The sequence below is a fragment of the Arvicola amphibius genome, chromosome 7, assembly GCF_903992535.2.
Source record: "Arvicola amphibius chromosome 7, mArvAmp1.2, whole genome shotgun sequence".
Lineage (NCBI taxonomy): Eukaryota > Metazoa > Chordata > Mammalia > Rodentia > Cricetidae > Arvicola > Arvicola amphibius.
Window position 1 is genome coordinate 38,921,372 of NC_052053.1, and position 21,424 is coordinate 38,942,795.

The window sequence follows — 21,424 nt, forward strand, 5'->3', positions numbered from 1 at the left end:
TTAGACTGTTTAGTCACCTTTTCTGAAATGATTAAATATTAAATCCAGGATAAATCTGACACCAGGTTCTCAGTTGAATCTTACCTGATATTTGGAATAAACTCAATGTCTAAATTATCTTCTAACTATTAAACTAGAATAACACCCCACTACATAAAAAAAAACCAAAATCCAAATATGTGACTTTTTTTCATGTGTGGTACAGGTTCTTATAAATTTATTTATGATAGAACACTGGAAAATAAACAGTCCTTTAAGATTATAGAAGACAAGAATTATGTTTTAAATTATTTTTAAAAAGACCCAGAGTATCATAAAGCAGACAGAATGTTTTGTACTGGAAACATATTCTGCCACCTGGTAGAAATAAACATTCATCAGCAATTAAATTACTAAGGTCTATAACATGGAGGCATTAATACAGAGTTTTCAATTTTTTTTTCTCTATTGTATGTGTCTTAATTATTGTTTGGCAGAGGTAATTTACCTTTAAGTTTTCTTCCCTAAATAAATAGTATATTTATTGAGCACAGTTGTATCACTAAATTAAAATGAGAACAGGAGGCCTTTCATCATGATAAAATTATTTTAAACCTGTGTGCATATGCACATCTGTATCATCTATGTATTCACATCTTATCAACATCATTCCACGCACTAACACCCATATATATGATAAATATATATATATATATATATATATATATATATATATATATATATATACTGTAACTGAAGCATCTATGTATACCTCATTCCTATACCTTCATCTCATGGTACTCGTACCTGTGTTTATATTTATCCCTGTACCAAGCCTGCTTCTGTAACTCTTTTTGAAGTATGCCTGTACTTATCTGTCTCTATGCTTGCACGTGTACCCACTTCTGTCTCTGTGCTCATACCTTGAATGGTCACTAAAAACATGTATTTGCTCTGTCATTCACATGGCTAACTCAAAGTTTCATTCATTGAATTATCTTCCCAAAACTCTGTAACACACACAATTCATGGTACTTCTAATTCTGGAGGAACAATGAATGGGAAGAAAAGCAAAGTTCGGAGCTTCAAAGAAACTACCTTGGACTTGACAGCTCAAATTGTTATTAATACAGTTGTATTTCATGTTTGAATATTTATATATATTTGCTTCCAAAGTAAGTTAGTCAAGAAGTATATGTTGCAGTAGTTTTGGTAAGTTGCTTTTCTTTTTTTGTTGTTGTTGCTTTTCTTTTTTTGTTGTTGTTGATTGAATTTTATTTTAACTTATGCAAGTTAGTTAAATGAAAGTATTAATCAAAATACAAAATTCTTAAATTTTATTAGTAATGATCAAGATATTATTATACAAAATATTTTAGTATTATTAATTATTTCTCAGTTTTATATATCAGAAACCTCATTTGGACATTTAGATATTGAGGGATTCTTCCCAAAACTGATTTACAATCAAATTAAAATGTGATTGTAACTATACCTCGATTAAATTGAGTGTAAATATGAGTTCACCAGCTATGAGATGGACAAGTACGGACTTTATGTATTGTGACCATTTCTCACCAGTTATTACTCACCATCCCATGAAATTTATAGATTGCTTTTGACACTGAGTTTGAAAAATAATCATTAATGTTTTGCAGATAATTCTATAAAATACCTATAAATGATGTAGCTTCAAGAAACAATATCACATTAGCTTTGATGCGAATTTATTCTTAAAATGAAATTGAAAAATATAAAGTCTCTAAAATATAAATAATTCTAGACGCTTCCAATAAGATATGTGGAATTATGTATGTTAACTTTGGAATTTCTATTAAGGCAGTACAAAGACTAGTTCTTCCCCTTCATAATGTTGTATTCCAATAAGGAGAATATATTTTAAACTTCAAATAATGCTGATTTATTTCAGAATAGGGAAATTTTTTATTCAGTGGATGTAAACGTCATTCCATTGAGTTATATATTTAGCATATATCTTTAAAATATTATGAAACCTGATGCATTATAGTCAACAGTTTCTTATTTCTTACTGTTTCAGTTATATATCCCCCAAATACCATGAAATTATTCTAATTTTCTAAAATCTGGATGCTGGTAAAATTTGAATATGCAATTCAATGCTGCACATATTTCAAACAGAGAAAGGGTACCTGAGTGTCCTCTAAAGCATTTACTCCACAACCATGGAGTACATATATTGGTATCTGGAAGCTGCATAAAACATTTTTACATTCTCTAGTAGAAAAAAATCTGAGGTAATTTTCATTATTATTTGAGTTTAGAAATTGAGAACATTGCTTTCATTATTTGCCTCAGCTTTGGGATGTGTCTTTTATTTTTATGTTTACAATGAATTAAATGTACTTTTCATAAAATGAAAACTATTGATAATAAAATCTAGATTATTTCTTCTGATTTGAGATGTACACGATAATTTCTAGGAATTTATAGAATTCAGCACGACTGTGGTTTCAGTTTGTAGTACTGCACTTGCACATAAACAATCAATTTAATCTTAACTGTCTTTTATTTATGGTCTAGGTAAATAAAGGCTCCTCATTTAGTGTTTTCTTTCTAAAGTAACATTTATTTTTATTTATTGAAAACAATGAAAATTGAAATGTGCTCTAGGATGACCCGATAATTGTGCTGCTGGAGTTTTATAGTTCTCTCTGTAAAGATCAACGCAAAGCCAAAAACCTCTCACCTTTCTTTCCCTCGCCCACCTCTCTCTGTCTGTTTCCATCTTTCTTTCCAGGCTGTCCCTCTTTACCCACTGCTCTCCTTGGACTTGTTCTCTTACCCAGACTGTCCCAGAATTCACAGCAGCCCTCTTACCTCAGCCTCGTGAGAGTTACATTGAGACGCAAAAGCCATGACATATTTTCTCAACTGTCTGTCTAACTTGGAAGAATAAATGATATCAAATGGGTGACTACCTAAAGTTACTTTGTTTTAGTTACATGTATGTAAAAATCTTATCTCCCAGCTCTTCAAATACGTCTTTGGTATTGTCTACGATTCAATGTGGGCCCTCACATATATTTATGAATTCCTTTATAAATATCCTCTCCTGCCTTCCACCAGCCTCTCTGTTCCCTAAGTCTTCAGTTCTGTGAATTTTCACAATATCCTATGCTTCTTGGGGTCCTCAGCACAGTGACATGCCAGTGTCCTCATCACACTGGAGAGCAGGTCATTGTCCCACACGCTTGCTTGTTCAGTCGTGGTTTATTTCTACATTCTCAGAGACATGTTCTTCTTTCCAAACACTCATGCCCACTGCTATAAGAATAATCTGGAGAACTGTCCATTGCAAATCAAAGCCTACCTTCCTCCTTGCTTCTGATAACTAGAAAAGGATTACCTGGCACAGTCCTTCCTCAACCAGCTTGCATATTCCTTACTTACCAAAGCAATATATATTTTCAAGTGCTTCTGAAAGCAATTTCTATTCAGGAGGAATTTGGCTATATTCTCAAAAGTGCACTATATATAACATATCCATGCACATAATATGCCCATGTATGTCTCAGTGAAAGAAACTATCTTGAAATCTAAATGGGGTACTATGTGAGTGCAATTCTAGCAGTTGGGTGGTAGACAAAAAATAAAATAAAATACAAGAACAGAGAGTTAAAAGGCAGCTTGCGTTGCATAGCATTTAAAGTAAATCATATTTTAGAAGTTGCATAGCCTTCAGCTTTGTTGAAATTAAGGCTCTCTGATGAAGTCCTTTCTTTTTCTCTGCAGGTGACAATATGTGCCGCATAAACAATGGGGGCTGCGGGACACTCTGCCTGGCCATCCCAGCAGGCCGCGTGTGTGCTTGTGCTGATAATCAGCTTTTGGATGAAAGTGGTACAACCTGCACATGTAAGCTTCTTCTTTTTTTTTTTTTCTGACACTCATTGTACATATGGCTTTTTGTGACGATCAGAACTATCTAACATCAAAAGGACTAAAATCACAACTAGAAAGACAGATCTGTATAACGGCTTATGTTAATCTTAGACTATATTAGCTGACTCAATTTCTAGCATGTATGGAATAATGACAATGGCAATGTGATGCATAGCATCCGGCCCTACTGTACAGGTCAGTAGACAGTTTCCATAAGTCTGTGCCACTGGAGCAAATCCTTCATATCATGCTAAGCTCCGTAGTCAGCAGCTGCAGCTGGCAACACATTGTTGGTGCACAGGTTAGTCCTGAAATGATTTTTAAATGACTTGACTGCTCAGATAGCTGTATTTGGAGGTAAAGAACAACGAATAATGCCGAAAAGGGGCTTCTAAACAGTGAATTAACAGAATGGATTGGTTTGTACTAAAGATATTTTCATTAGGTTTGTCATATCCTTCAATATACTATCCTTATTATCCCAGAGTGAATCTTGAAAGTTTTTTTTATACCTCAAATTGTATCTCCTAAGCCCAGTAGCAGCAACAATAATATGCATGTATTGAGAGCCAAATAAAAATTTCTGGAAGGATTTAAATTTCAAATTGTGGCTCAAGGCTCTCCGGAGAAAGGAATACAATAGGATTTATGTATGTACTTATGATTTGTATGTATGCATGTGCATATATGTGCAGAAAGATGACAGTATTATAATAAGGAGTTGACTGATACCCACAGAGATTGAGAAGGCTTAGGATCCATAGTGTGCGAACTGAAAATCAACGATAGGTGAAGTGTTTATCCAATGAGCCTGCAGATCCAAGTCTCAGGAGTTGATGTCTCATTTCAGATTGATGAGGGAGGGACTCCGGGCATCCAAAAGTCAGAGCTAAGAGCACTTCATTTTGGAGCTAAATTCTCCCTATACTGTACTTCGATTTTTCAGTCTTGGATCACACTTCAGTATCTGTTACTTCAGGTTTATATTTGTTTAACATGAACATAAGCATCTTATCACTTAATTCAATACTCACTGTGAACATGATTCTTAAGAGCTGAATTTCACGTAATCTCATGTTTGATAACCGGAGGCATTTATGATATATTGTTATAGGTATTTGTGACTTTTTTGTTGTTTTCAGTTTCTTCTTTACCTTCGCATATGGTCCACATTCAGTTTCTGTTACATCTTGAGGCATTTGAAATAAAACCACCAGTCCTAAAGTGAGAAATTCAAGTCAGTATATTGAATGCCAGCATGTTAAATTCCAGTTATTTGAAATGAGAACTTGCAGCTCTGAAGTTTGGAATCTGTCCTGGAACTAGCTCTTGTAGACCAGGCTAGCCTTGCAAAATATACTTCCCCTGTATATATAGCTAGTTAGTTAATTAAATTTATATATATGTATGTATATATATATATATATATATATATATATATATATATATATAATATGTTAGACCTACAGCAGTGTTCTTCTGGTTGTGTTTCTTAATCTTCAGGACTTTAGTAGTCCATTATTTATTAAAAATTATTAATACTAGAATATATATTAAACTAACATTTTCCAAGAGAAAATATAGATATGAATAATTATGTTCACTCTTTACATTTTCTACATATGTATTCTATATAAAATTTATTACTAATGTCCTAAAATGTCTCAACTTTGATTTTTTTTTAAGATAGGGTTTCTCTGTGTAGCTATGGCTATCTTGGACCTTGCTCTGTAGACCAGGCTGGCCTCAAACACACAGAGACCCACCTGCCTCTGCCTCTGCCTCCTTGAGTGCTGGGATTAAAGGTGTGCACCACCCCTACCCATCATACCTTTGTCTTTTTATGGGAGAAGCAATTCCTTCATATATCAACTCTTGACTAAGCAAAATTTTTCTTCAAACATCTTGACTTCAAGAAATACTGTTTTGTTCTTTCTAGAATTACACATGCATCCCCTTTAAGGCTGCATAGAAGATAAACCCCAATGTATTCCCGAGTCACTAGATGACAGCTTCTCTTTCTTTTTTTCTCGGCATTATGTTTAACTCTTATTGTGTTGCTAGTTATTAGGAAACTATCAAGGCTCATCACTTACCAATAGACAGGTGGCAGGCATTTTTTCTTTTCTTCTTTTTTTGTTTTGTTTTATTTATTTTTTTTTTCAAGACAGGGTTTCCCTGTATCTTTGGAGCCTGTCCTGGATCTATCTCTTGCAGACAAGGATGGGCTCAAACTCACAGATTTCTGGCTGCCTCTGCCTCCCAAGTGTTGGGTTTAAAGGCATGTGCCACCATAGTCCAGCTCAGGCATGATTTTGAAAAGTTAGATTTTGCTCTTCTCTCTCATGGCTTGCTAATATTCTAATATTAATTTTTATCAAGTTATTTGGGAGACAAAAAGTGCTTAACTGGTACATTTGACTCAGGAATTCATTGGGATTTATCTTCCATGCAGCCTTGGAGGGGATGCATGTGTAATTTTAAAAGGAACTGAACAATATTTCTTGAAGTCGAGATTTTTGAAGAGAAATTTTGCTTAGCCAAGATTTAATATACTAAGTAATTGCTTCTACCATAAAAAGACAAAGGTATAGCCTGGTGATGGTGTTGCACACCTTTATTCCCAGTACTCGGGAGGCAGAGGCAGGTGGATCTCTATGAGTTCGAGGCCAGCCTGGTCTACAAGAGCTAGTTCCAGGACAGGCTCTAAAGCTACAGAGAAACCCTGTCGAAAAAAAAAAGACAAAGTTATGCTAGGCAGTGGTGGTGCACACCTTTAATTTCCACACTCAAGGAGGCAGAGACAGAGGCAGGTGGGTCTCTATGTGTTTGAGGCCAGCCTGATCTACAGAGTGAGGTCCAAGATAGCCATAGCTACACAGAGAAACCCTGTCTTGAAAAAATATTTTTGCAAGGATTAATTTAGCATTTTTCTATTAAATTGCTGTATTTCTGCTGGACCACATTAATAATTCAGAGATTTTAAACATATAGAATATAACACACACATACTTATACACACACACACACACACACACACACACACACACCTTTTATAATACTACCAGGTATACTGTAATCCATCAATAGACTTTCTCTAGGATGGGAAGTAGCATGGAATAGACCTGTGTTTTGTTTTCTAGCTAAAGACTTAAGGGTCCATGTTCTCACCCGAGGATGGATAGACTTTCTCAGTTTCTAGTTAAATCTTTGTAGATGTCCAAGTTGTCTCTTTAGAATTTAACTTCTTTATATCAAACACAATTAAAGTTCTCTTAGGGTACTATCTAGAGGACAATCAGGAGCCTACAATCTCAGAGATATTGGTAATCTTGAGAGTCCTTAGGAAATCATGAAGAGGTGCATTTATCAGATACTAACATCAAAATGGCACTTAAAATTGAAACATTCTGATTAGTTTCTAAATTTGCATTAGGGGAATCATAATTATAAGAGTAATTTACCTTCTTAATGTATTTCCTGTTTTCTTCATTCCTGTGTTCAATTTAGACCCTATGGATAACTTTTGCATTATGTGTATATTAGTATGAAGAGGGAAAACACTGACAAGTTAAAATATACCATTATTGTAGTATATGGTAAAATATGAAATGATAGAGAGAAGATAAATATAGGTTCTTATGGGAAGAGAAATGAGAGGAGCAAAAAGAAAGCATGATGTAGGGTAAGGGAAAGACAAATGCTAAACACTACCTATGAACATAAGAAGCAAGTCCTAGCCAGGATCTTCACTTGTACTTTAATCATTTATAGCAATACATATGAATTAAAGTACATTCTGAGGGCTCACCGAAAATAAAGTGAGATTGTTTATGAATCAGTCATTTTTCCTCTTCCAAACCTATTACCATTGGAGTAAGTCTGTGCACAAGAAGCACATGTACTTATTATTAGTTGATTAGTTGTATCAGGTACCCATGAAATAAGCCTAGACTTGCTTCCTCTATCACACAGTAAATGACAGATGTCCCTCTTATTCAGCCTCCAAACATGTCAGTTTACCTCTATTTACTTACATACTTTCCTGGCTGTTCTACTTCATAGTTATATGTTATCCACTTAATCGCTTGCCCTTTTCTTTTATAACACCAAGAGGAACTGTATTTAAACATAAGAGTAAGCTAAGAAAGGGGCATTTTGTTGGGTGATATACTGTATTAGACATTGTTCTGCCACTGTCTGTCAAACTCTAAGTAGTTCTGAATATTACTTATTTCTCCAATAGTGGCTGGAAGCCTGTCTTTGCTGCGACTCTGGATCTTGATCCAACACTATGACTTTCGTAGTCTTCACTTTCCACATTGCCAAACCCACCAATCATATAACATGTGCAATAGATTCTCAAAGTTAGAGATACAACTATCTTAAAAGGAGCTACAACTGAGCACATACTCCAGCAGTACTTAGAATTTTCCAGATTACAAGTCTAAGTATGAGAATCAAGGCAATAGAAAGATACATGTATTTATTTCTATTACCCCCAAATATTGTTGCCTAGCTCTGTAAAAAATAAAAGTTTATTTTGGCTTGTAAGGGAAGTAAATTATACACAGTGTTGATTTCAAACTAGATGCTAGAATAACTATTTTAAGGTATTGCCAGTTCAATGATCATGTGATTATACACTGGAGAATTAGAAGATTTTTGAGAGTGTTGGTCTCTTTCTAGTAGCTGTAATTCATAGAAGAGTTAATGTAAAAGCAATGAATGGAAAAGAGAGGGTTTTGCCTATTTTTTTCACAATGAAAATGTCAAGTCAGAAATTATATCCTTATTTCAGAATTATTTGTTGCACTTGCCTGTTAGTCTTTACAGACACCACTTACAAACTGCCTGTGTTTCTTTATAGCACAGCACAGTAACTCATTTTTTAAGAGACAACAATGTCTTTGTGTATATTATTTCAATTCCTACTTATCTAATAATATAAATTAGCAGGAATCATTATATAATCCTACCTATTAGGAATGATAATTAGGAATTATCATTCCTAAATCATATATATTAGGACTAATAATTGAATTATTATTCCTAAATAATACTTATTAGGAATACAAATTGGTAGTAAAGCGTATGTTACTCAGAAAGTCCTGATAAAGATGCTACATGACATCATAGCTTTTAGAGAGTGCCATACAAATAGAACCCGGCATCATACCATTAACCAGTCCTTGGTGCTGATTCCCTTCAGCTTCTGTTAGTCCAGGTTAGCTTACAGATGTGATGGGTCAACTGAATTAAGTAAGCTCTCTGAGCCTGAAACCCCCCCCCCCCCACACACACACACACAAAAAGGCAGGAGATATTGTAACCGATTCAGCATGGTCATCCCGGTTCCATCATTCTCATTGAATTAACACCAAATGGATGAAAAGCAGCTGGGAGAGACTAAAAACCAGAGATATTTTTTCCTTAATGAACTTGCAAATTAAAGCAGTGGCAGACAAAAAGCTTGCTCCCCACAGAAAACACTGGCATGTTAAACAATTAGAAATGAATTCCAATGCTGGGTTTGGAAGAAGGGACGACATCCTCATCCTTTATTCTTGGGACTCTTTTCCATCATGGTCCAATCCTCTTAGGACTAGAACTGATGTCTGCTGCAGCATAACAAATTGCAACATGCTACTTGCTACACAGAAAAATCTCATTGGCCAGTTACGGGGTGCGTCTATATTTCTCGTGACAATTATAAAGAGAAGCATGAAACATGATGTTGAAAATTAGATTATAAGTGATTCCCTAAAACAAATTATGCTTTACCTTGACAAGTTTTATTGTATAAGCCACCCAGACTGTTTTAGTTGGAATAAAGAAGGGAATTCTTTAACTGCTTCGCAGGTGCTTGAAAGAACAGGCCTCAGAAGAACAACTTAGAGTTCACAAAATAACAGTAACGCAGAGGCTGGCAATGCCCCATCCTGTGTCCATAACCCTCTGTGATTCCTGCCACCTTTTGGAATACCAGATCTATCTGTGGTGACAAACAGTGCTCCTCTGTGGGGAGCCATTTATCTGTTCCGCCCTGACAAGCCTCATGCCCTAGGATATATGCAATCAAATGTGTAGTAAAAAGTTTAAGGCATTAAAAAAGTTTAGAAGTCCCATTCTAATGATTATTTATTTCCCCCTGTGCATACAACCTCACAGAAGGTCATATAGCACTTAGACTGTCTGCTCAGAGGACCCTTCTATCCAATAAAAGCTCACCGATCCATCTATGATCTAAAAAAAAAGCATGGCCAAATTTTCCACTTTCGCCTCTCATGTAACTGTGTGGTAGTACAATATCCAGTTAGCTATAGCTTCACGTTTTCCTTTGGTCCACACCCATGGGGGCAGAATGTGTGGTACAATTTTTTCTTAAGAGGATATCACAATATGGAATGAAAGTTGGGGAAAGTTCAGCAATACTGAGCTTGCTCTTTTTCCATAGTTTGGTTTATTATTTCTCTCTCTCTCTCTCTCTCTCTCTCTCTCTCTCTCTCTCTCTCTCTCTCTCTCTCTCACACACACACACACACACACACACACACACATACATACACATGCACACATTCACATTAAAATAAATTAGAAATATATGAAAAGATGGAAAGCTAAATTAAGATAATATGGTTAGAGAGCCTTTTCCTTTATTCCATGGGGTTCTGGATATTATTTCTGGCAAGAGCCCTTCTAGGTTTAAGAAAACAACACCAGGTTTAAGGAAACACTACCAGAAGGAATCCTTGATGTTTCTCCATCCTGGGAAGTGAGACACAGGCCTTCTGATATTTTTGTCTCTAGCAACAGTTTTCACAAGAAGCGTGAACAGTGACATTTTACACTAGACATGCCATAATTCATGCTGTGTCATTTCTGAACGTGGTTAAACAAAATGATTATTTACCACTTTGTCAGTTCTTACTTCTCAGGCCATGTTGTCCCAGTGACAGAATTACACGTATTGTGTATGGTTTCAAATTTGTGGTTCAAGCATAGCTCTGCAGGAAACTATAGAATTTTAGCACTTGCTAAAGGTTCTGGAAGCAATTCATCGTTGTGCTCCAACAACCAAGAGCAATCCATATCCATGTTCAGCTCTGGATCAAAGTGATATACATGGAGCTTTAAGTAAATGTTTATTGTTCTCTTTTTGTACACATCTATTTTGTTTGCTGAAATTTGACTACGCCTACGCCTGCTCATGAGCAGTAATAGAATAAACTGCTGATTCAGTTGGAGCTGCCTTTCTGAAGGCTTTCTCTAGCCCATGAAGACAGTCTCTCAGTATAGTAACAGCAATCTCATTAAATTTCAGAGTCAGGCAACAATTTATTTTATGAATTTTCTCTCAGTCCAAGTTCTCTTAATCTTTTGTACATATGACACTGTCCTTAAATTTATCAATTGTAAGTGGAAATCAGGTATAAAATTTTTCATAGGGATTTCAGCCAGCTGGAGAAAGAATGCTAAGTGAGTCTTTTGTACGAGATATTTATTAGTCTTTTATGTTATGCTCAGTATGTTTGCATCTTCTCAATGTTCTCTCAAAAGTGGCTAGGTCTAGTGGTATTGGTATTCAACTTGGATACTGTTATAAAAGATATTGTCCCCTAATTCCACATTACATCATTAGATGTGTGCAAGCAGATCTCACACTCAAAACTTCTGTCTTGTCCATGCTATCGCATGGATCTTAGTTTTCTGGGTAATGAGGATCGTTTGTAGAAATGTAACCTGCCTTCTATCGACATGGATCCTTTATAAATATGTCAGATCACACTGAACATTGTGGTTCCTTTGTGGTATCATCGTAGGTCACATCTGAAAATTTTAGGTTCATCATATAATGGTCTAATGAAACCACAGGAATAGAGACATTGCAAATCAAAACTCAGTATCTAAGAGGTTAGGCTCATTGTAAAGTTCTTGCTACTAACTGTGAGGATCAGGGTTCAGATCTCACATCAAAGTCAGATAGGTATGTGGCCCAGTGTGATCCCAATACAGAGGAGGCAGAAAGGTGATAGTCCTGGACCAACTTGATATGCCACAAAAATAAATAAATAAAATAAAAAAATTAGAAATTCAATATCCCAAAACACCCATTATAGTTATGCAAAGAGTGGTAGAGAATCTGGGATTATATGAGCCGTACATCAAACATGAAGGACACAGAAGGTAGCATAGGTTCCATGTTCATGTTGGTTCTTTCTGACTTCTTGTCAAGTCAACTTGGTGTAGGGGAATTAAACTAGAATCTGCAAGGACAATGATTCTGAGTGCCAAATGATGAGTTCTTGAAAGCCGAGATCCTAAAAGGAGTTGACTAGGAATTCTAACATTTCACTTTAAGCACACTCCTTATTGAAAACGATTACAAACTAAAATATGTGCTCTATATTCAGACACACAACATTTCTATATATGCTGCTAGTACATCCTCAGAGAACAAATCCAGAACAAAAGCATATGTATGATTTACAGAGACACCATTGAGAAGCATCCCAGGGCATAGAAAAAAATGCAGAAGAAATTTTAAAAGTCAAAGCTGTGTGTTTGTGTGTGTGTGTGTGTGTGTTTGTGTGTGTGTGTGAATGTGAGTGTGTGAATAAATAGTACACACATGTATGTTATATGTATATCATTATCAACCTATTTATTTCTCTATATAATGATATACAAATATAATATTAGTAATACTTTAAAAGGCCAGTATCTGATGTAGGAAATATAAAGTAGTAAGATTCTATCAGGTGGTTAGGCTGATTCATTGTGTTTGTATTTTTGTTTTTGTTATTTCCTATTTGGATTTCATACCCCATCTGCTAACCTCACACAGTAGCTTACTTTGAAAAGATCTTAGAGAAATGGCATCCCAGAAAAACTGCTTCTTTCTTGTTTTGTTACTGAGAAAGACTACGAAATAAATGTTCTTGTCTGTCAATGCACCCACAGTTAGCATATCTGGGAAGGACAGAGCAACACAGGGTGACTTTTGTTCAAGTTGAATATTCATTCACTGCAGTAATTCTTTTTGGCTGGAAATGAAGTCTGGGCCCATGGCGGCAGCGTTTGTTTCTATTCCGACACACCGCCAAGGCTTGTGCCTCACTCGGCTACTCTGAAGCAGTTTCCTGCAAGCATGGTTCAAAAGTCATGTTCCCCTTTCAATTCTTTGCTGAAAGGGAGAAACAAAGACCAGGGCAGTGCTATGTTTAGGGCTGTGGAAGTCCGTACCTATGTTCTATTGATATCACTCGTGAGTGAGGTGTGCAGAAGTTTTCCTTTGGCAGCCCACAGGACTTATGAGAAATAAAGTTTAAAGCCAATTGAACAGAAATTAAAGATTCTCCCAGCTAGAAACCAGCTTGAGTTAGTGAAGGCCATTTTCAGTCCTTACTTCAGCCCTTGCCATGGATCCCTTCCTGTTAGGTTTCTATCTCACCTACATAAAGTAAACAGAATAAGAATGCTTTCAGTTTATGAAAATCACAATGGAAATTCAAACGTTCAGAGCCCGGATATATGATACTTCTGGTTAACCCGATGCAGTTCAGCAAAAGAAGTAGAGCCACCAACCTTGTCTATTTGTGTGACTTTTTACTGTGATTAATGCTTAGTTGATTCGTTTATGCTAAAGTGATTCACTGTACTGAAGGCTCCCACATGACACCCAGATGAACAAGGAAGGAGCTACAAGCACAACAGAAAGCAAAACTGTGTTGTTTTCCTTTAGTGATAAGTTGGTTAAAAGGGACCTTTATCATGTTTTAACAGAATAATTATTGTCAACAGAACTAAATGTTCCATTCCCCACTTGGCCATCAGTACAATACTGTTTATATATCGTATGTAGAGACATTAAAATTATATCATTAGAATAGATTTCCTACTTAAATTGTTTTGTGTTATTGGAGTGTAATAATCTTCATATGATGTCATGAACATAGCTTTATAAATGTCCTATGGATGGGGTTTACCTTCAGAAGTACTTTTAAAATTTTAGGTTTCATTTTTATCGTGCACACTTAGCATATGCCACATGCTACTGTGATATACTCCTGAACTGATTTCTGACAGCAAACAAATTAACAAAACAATCGTTTCTCTTTGTGACCCTTTTATGGCTACCTATGATAAGAGCACCTGCAAGTGATTGCCAATTCCCACCATGAGACAGCACATCATTATTATATTCTTAATGAGGTATCTGAGACATGTAGACTAACTCATCTTCCATTTCTTCAATTGTACTCCTTTGACCCACACTTCCCTCATTCTCTCTCACCACCAGACCCACACATTGATCTTAGAAAGTGTGTTTTTGTGCGCACATGTGCATAATGACTATTAGTCACCTTTTAATAAGAATGAAACCTTACCACTTAGACGAATATGGAGCATTCCATGAATGAAGTAAGCCAGAGGAAGAAAGACAAACACTCTGTAACGCTGTTTCTGTGGGGTCCTAAAGCAACTAAAGCCCCAGCGATTGATAGCTCAATAAATTTATGCAGTTAGTACAATATGTCCATCATGTCTTTTTTAAAATTTTTCATTCTAGTTAATCCTGAAGAAATAGTGTTTCACGTATGTAAACCTGGAGAATTTCGCTGCAAAAACAAACATTGTATCCAAGCTCGGTGGAAATGTGACGGGGACGATGACTGCCTAGATGGAAGTGATGAGGACTCTGTCACATGCTGTATGTACTCCCTGAAATAATCTGAAACTATATTTTCCTGAGTGAGTGGGTGGATTACCAAAAGCAGCCTATGGCATATCTGAAAATATCTTTGATGTAAATTTGACTTAACTTTCTTTCCTGGTGGCCTGCATCATAACGTTAAGCTACAGATTACCTCCTTGTATAGATGTCAAGATTTCTTCTCCTCTTCTGTCCCCATCCTTTATTATGTCTGTGAGAACACCAGGAAAACCACAGTCTGATGTTGCTCTAAAGGAAACATTGGGATCTTGCTTGTAAAGACATGAGAAGTCAAATTAACTCTCTTTGAGACTGAATTTTGGGCACATTCCCCACCACTGATCTTGAAATCAGAGCCTTGAAGGAAATCCAAAAAAATTGGCATGGATTTGGAATGCATTCTTGTAAACAAAATCTGTACTTTCGTTTCACAGCCATCCAAACCCGAATAATCACACAGAATTTCTGTGTGAATTAGGCTTCCGTCTTAGATTAACTCAATGAGTATTCCTCTGTAATTCCCAGTAATTTCTCCCTTAAATAAGTCCACTTTCCACATTGCTCCAAGAGTAGTTCTTATGGGATCAAGTCCTTCTTATCAAAACTGTTGCAGGACCTATAGTCAACAGGGCAAGTGCGTCAAGTTATATACTCATGAGTATAACTTGTAGTACATCATTTATCTACTTACCTTTGTTCTTATGGAGTCAAATTATATGTTGCCCTACAGAGAAAAAAAAACAAATGTTTCTTGCTTTCCTTGTCTGTGACACTGAACTGACAGGAGCTTATGAAATTTAATATACTTTCCCACTGCCTTCTTATGGGATTATTTGTAACCACCAATAAACTGCAGTACAGCCTTTTAGAGATAAGCATCCATCTTCTGTAAGTCCTATATTACTGTAGCTTTCAATCTATACTGCCACCATATGTTTCTTCATCTGGTTCACCTAATAAAAGATTAATATCCTCTTTGGGAGATATGGTTGGCTGTAGCATGTCTGCAGGCTCAACTCCAAAAATAGATGTTGGCCCTGGAAGAATGTATAACTGTATAAACTTGTAAGTGTAGAGCAAGCGTCTTTAGCTACCTGCTTGAAGAGCATCCTTTTTGAGCATTGCAGTCATGCTGAATAACATTTCTTTTCAGCTGTTTTGTGGTCAATAAATCAATACAATCATAACCCAATGTAGAGGATTATTCTAGACATAAATCCCAAAATCTCTTACATAGAATTTCTTTGATCCTTTTGCTGCCTATATTTCAGTAGGTCACTACTAACTAAAACAATTGTGGTTGATTCTGCATTTCCCTTACTAATGGAAATAGATTAGAGTTTTGAATTCACTGAGTGGATTAGGTAAGTCTAAAGCTTTCAGTCCTCCTGCTTATTCCTTACACTTCCTTACATGTCCAGGGTTATAGAATCGAGCACGAAGGTCCTTGAGAAGCTTCACTACAGCGTGCAGTGTGTAATCTTGCTCCTTTAATATGCTGACCTCTAATATGTGTTTGACTTATTTTTTTCTTGGACTTCTATACTCGTTAAAGTTCCTAAAACACCTAGAACATTTTGAGCATGCACAAGCACTGACAATATCTTCACAAATTCATTTAATATCTTCTAATAATAAACCTTCACTCTGTCACCTCTTCCCATGTCCTCCCCATCTCTTTGATCACTCAACTATGTGTGTAGGTTTTCAATTTTTTAAATTTAGTTTCCTCAAGTGAAAACCTTCCATAAAGTATGGCAATCACTCTATCATGACAAATACTTAAAGACCAGGTGTTTTGTGAGTACATATTATAAGTAAATCCATTTGATATGAAGCAAAATGAGAAAATGGTAACTCGCTCTTTATAAATAAAACTATTACAAAATATATTTTCTTTTTTTTCTTTTTTTTTCTTTTTTTTTTTTTTTTTTTTTTTTTTTTTTGGTTTTTCGAGACAGGGTTTCTCTGTAGCTTTGGAGCCTGTCCTGGAACTAGCTCTTGTAGACCAGGCTGGTCTCGAACTCACAGAGATCCGCCTGCCTCTGCCTCCTGAGTGCTGGGATTAAAGGCGTGCGCCACCACCGCCCGGCTACAAAATATATTTTCATCTTAGAAAATGTACAACTACTGCATTAGATAAAAGAATAAAATAACATTGAAACTGTGAAACAAATATGGACGGTCACACATTAAGAACCCCCAAAATACATTTAGAAAGTTAATATGAAATGCCTCCCCACTGTGATTAGATATTGTAGGGTTAAGGCTCAGCTGTGTATCACGTTATTTATCACAGTTGCTCCTATTTTCAATATTGCTCTTTGTTTATCCGTTCATATTTAGGAATAACAGGATGACACTTTGCTATTAAAATTACATAGAATCTTATTTTTAGTATCAACTTTATACCACAAATAATCCATTTTTATTTCTGTCATTTCTTTTCAGATACCAAAATAGGGTGGCTAAATTAAAACATGCAAGATTATTTAATATTTTAAATATCTGAATGAATGTGATATATATGTATGTATATATGAAAACAGTATCTTAATATGCATGAGTAATTATTTTGAGATATAATTTCCCTGTTTAACATTTAACCTTGAGGTTGATTTCGAATGTATAAGCATTCTGGAGCCGAATGACAAGTTCTGGTAAACGATGAGGAAGTAAACTAAAGAATGAAGTTGGTTTGAGTAGAAGCTGGAGATTTATTTCCTTTTGTTTCAGATTCATTTTATTTATCTCATCTATCAAGATTAATTTGTAGCAACGTCTAAAATATCAATATTTCCTACAATATTTGAGACAATGAATGACAGATTCAGAGGCATTTATTAGAGCATAATATTACAATTGCTGAAATTCCTTTGCAACCATAATTAAAATATTTATAACTTGAATTGAACTTTCTTTCCTCACATTACAGTCAATCATAGCTGTCCTGATGATCAGTTTAAATGCCAGAATAATCGCTGTATCCCCAAGAGATGGCTTTGTGACGGAGCAAATGATTGTGGGAGCAATGAAGATGAGTCCAACCAAACCTGCGCAGGTAATGGCCTGCACAGATATGTGATAAATCAGTTCCACATCACTTCTGTAACACACAGGTCAAGTGGATAAAGTAGCTGAACTTTGTTGGCATTGACAGTCTGATTACTGCCATGGTCAGGAAATTCAGTGTTTGGTGCCACAAAGGCTAGATTACAAATGGTGTTTTACTAATCCTTGACCATAATCCTGCTTTCCAAATTAATCTGGTACTTCATCTCTTCGTGCTGGCTGCCCTGTTGATTAGCATCTCCTTCAAGACTTGTCCATGCTAAACCTTCCTAGGCTTCAAATCCTTTTCGTTAGCATGCTGTGATCCTGACCACCACCCAAGAGAATTATTTATTTTATCCTGAGAAAATACTAATTTTTATTTTTTTTCTACTACAGAACACCTTTGTGAATAGTTTTCTCTTCGTGGAACATTATTTATAGGAGGCAGAATTTTTTTTTTCCAGAATGAAGTCCCATTACGACTAAGAATATTTATATTTCCATATAATCCATGCCTTTGTAATAAATCATTGATTCCCTAGCCAGCCTCTTATTGAATAGAAATTTACAGCTGGTGGTACAGCTTGCAAAAGCGTGCCAGAAAGGTCATGATTACTAGGTAAATGTGGCTAGCAGCAGCCCAGTGCACTGTAAATGATGAGGAAAAGCTAGTGTGTGGTGATACATATTGCTGTAATTGGTGAAAACTGATTCTTGAAGGATGCTGAAATGTTGCAGCATACCAGTTACAAAACACCTGTTTCTCCTTTAGCCATCATAAACCTTACTGAATAAATACAAACTATTGTAGCAATGTAGGCTCATTGACCTAAAGATTTGTTCCTAACCTCGTATTTGGCATTGACTTTCTTGTGCAAAGGCTTGTCCCTCTGTGCCCTATCTTTTGAGTACATTTCTCTGAGCTCTATTAAACACTGAATTTGTTACAATTGTATCCAGAGACCTTCTTGCTATGCGTAATACAGTAAGTATAAAAGCAAAAGGAAACCATTTCCTACCATGACTTAAGACATCATATGAATAGACTTTTCTGTGGTGAAGCACGTGCTCACCCTCTGTGGATGAGTAATTCTCTTCAGCCTTGGTTAAAACCTCTAATCTTTGGAGGAAGTGAATTATTAAATTGTGTGTGTATGTGTGTGTTTCTGAGACTTTCTCAAGCAAAAAGAAATCTCAACACCGTGACGCCCATTTTCAAGAGCTTTCATTTTTCAGATGAAATTCAGCTCCTGAATCTTTGTGAGCTCTGCCTGAAAGCCCCTTACTTTTTGGACTAAACTACACTATACACCAGATTATCTTGAATTTTATGTGCAGCCAACTTGACTTTGAGAAGTTCACACTGAATATGACTCTAATTTACAATGAAGCATTTCTGCACACCAATGCACATACTAATCTTTTAAGATTAAGGTTTAATTAAAAGATTTTGCTTCATTACATACTGAACATAAACAGAGATGTTTTGGCCTTAAAATTGGAAGACAGTCATTTTTATAGTAGAGTACCTGCCTTTTTTACACCAATTACAAGTTTTGCTTGCTTCCACGTGATTTATAAAAGAACATTTGCATGCGATGAGCTATCAGTAGTAGCATAAAAATGGAAATACTTCTATGTAAGAGTCAACAAAGCAATCAGTCCTGATTAGTGTGATTTCTGTGGTTCTGGATACCTATAGTGCACAAATAAATAAAACACAGCTTATTGAATGCCACTTTGAGTTGTGTTTGTCACTACCAGGTCAGTACATGCAAGTCAGTTTACCCATGGCAGCTGGTGTCACTGCAGGGTAAGCTCTGAAATGCAAATGAAAAGAGCGAAGGGAAAAATGAACGTGTCTCTTACCATCATGAAGTTTGAAAAGTGGGGTTAAGTTATGATGTTATTCCATTGTATTTCCCCCAAAGAAATAAACAACTCACATGGCTTAGCACACCTGGACAAAGTGACCGATTCCTCTAAGCCCTTTCTAGAACCTGAAATCTAAGTGTCTATGTGAAGACGTACCCGAGGTGAAAAGACTCCAAACAGGGATACTTTATCATGACGTCTTCTCCCTCACCTGTTTACATAGGGACGGTTTCTGTACCTATGTGAATCTTCTCCCACCAGAAACCTGTTTTCTATTTTGTTCCTTTAGGATTTTCCCACAACAGCCAGTCAATATGTGTCGCGCCATTGACGACTGAAGGATGACAAGTGTATAGTACTTACATTTGTAGACAAACAACAAGACACCTAAGGACATATGTCAGCCATTCGCGGTCATGCACACTGTTAGTATGCATAATGTCAAGTTGAGCCATACTGCACTTATGCTGTCTAGTTTTATGGTGACTGGACATATGCCACATTGGAAACAAGAATCTCAGTTAATAAAATGCCTGCACTAGATTTGCCTGTTTTCCATGCTCTTGGGAGATGTCTGATGTGACAGGGCCCATCTCACCATGGGTGATGCCAACCCTGGGCATATGATCCTGGGTGTTAAAGGAATGAAACTAAATAAGACACGGGAAGCAATGTAAGCAGTGTTCCTCATCGAGCATGGCCTCTGCTTCAGTTACTTCCTTCAGGTTTCTGCCTTGAGTTCTTTCCTTTTATTTTCCTCAGTGATGGAGTATGACCGGAGAGCTGGGGGATAAAATAAAGATCCTTCTCAAGTGGTTTTTGGTCTTGGTGTTTCCTCACAGCAACCTAAAGTCAGGATTATAAGAAGAGCAAAGTCTTGGGAAGAATTCCTGAAGGAAGCAATGTTAAACCGTTGAAATATAAGAAAATATCTCAAAGTAATAATAAAATCCATTTACAAAGGAAAGTAAATAATCTGACCAAAACAAGTTTTGGGAAAATTATGGGGAGAAAGAGCTGTCACATATTCTTATTGGTTGCATAAATTGATGTTTTACATTAGGAAAGTATCTTGGTGAGGGTTTCTGTAGCTGCTACGAAAGACAACGACCAAAAAGCAGGCTGAAGAGGAAAGGGCTCATTTGGCTTATACATCCAGATCATAGTCTCTCACAGGGGAGATCAGAACCAGATCTCAAGCAGGGATGGAGCCTGGAGGCAGGAGCTGATACAGAGCCCATGGAAGGGTGCTGTTTACTGGCTTGCTTCTCCTGGCTTGCTCAACCTGCTTCCTCACAGAACCCAGGACCCAAGGTTGGCATCACCTACCATTGTCTGGACCCTTTCTGATTGATCAGTAATTAAGAAAATGCTTTACAGCTGCATCTCATGGACACATTTCTTCAGCTAAGGCTCCCTATTCTCTACTGACTCTATCTAGTATCAAGGATACACAAAAGCAGCCAGTACAGAAAAGAATTTATTAAATTCAGTAAGTTCCAAAATTTATGCATGTTTATCTCTGGAATATCTACTTTCCCATTGTAGTTTAAAGCTGTGCATAGGAAAACCTGGGGGAAAAGTTATTCACCTGAGATCTATGCATCAAAAGCGCCCAAACCAACTCAACTTTAAATGAGTAGGATAATTGATAGATTTGTATAATTTGCCATGCATAGTTATAAAGACTGAGCTCATACTCAAGTGTCAAAAAGAATCAATTTTCAAAATATCTCATACATAAAGGAAAATATATACATCATTTACAAGAAAGTTAAACTGAAACATAGTTCTATGTATCGCTCATAAATTCACCTGTAGTCTTTAAAATATTCCTGGACATAAAATGAAACTAAGGAGTCAGGCCTGTCAGGG

At 36.2% G+C, this 21,424-nt stretch overlaps 1 protein-coding gene across 1 annotated transcript in view; it reads left to right on the top strand.

Annotated features, from left to right (window-relative positions):
- Positions 1-21,424, top strand: part of Lrp1b (LDL receptor related protein 1B) — a 1,542,993-nt gene that overhangs the window by 821,579 nt on the left and 699,990 nt on the right. The window contains exons 15-17 of the mRNA XM_042055373.1: positions 3,754-3,876; positions 14,477-14,617; positions 17,556-17,681. Of these exons, the coding sequence (XP_041911307.1) occupies positions 3,754-3,876; positions 14,477-14,617; positions 17,556-17,681 (390 nt within the window). The remainder of the gene's footprint in view (positions 1-3,753; positions 3,877-14,476; positions 14,618-17,555; positions 17,682-21,424) is intronic.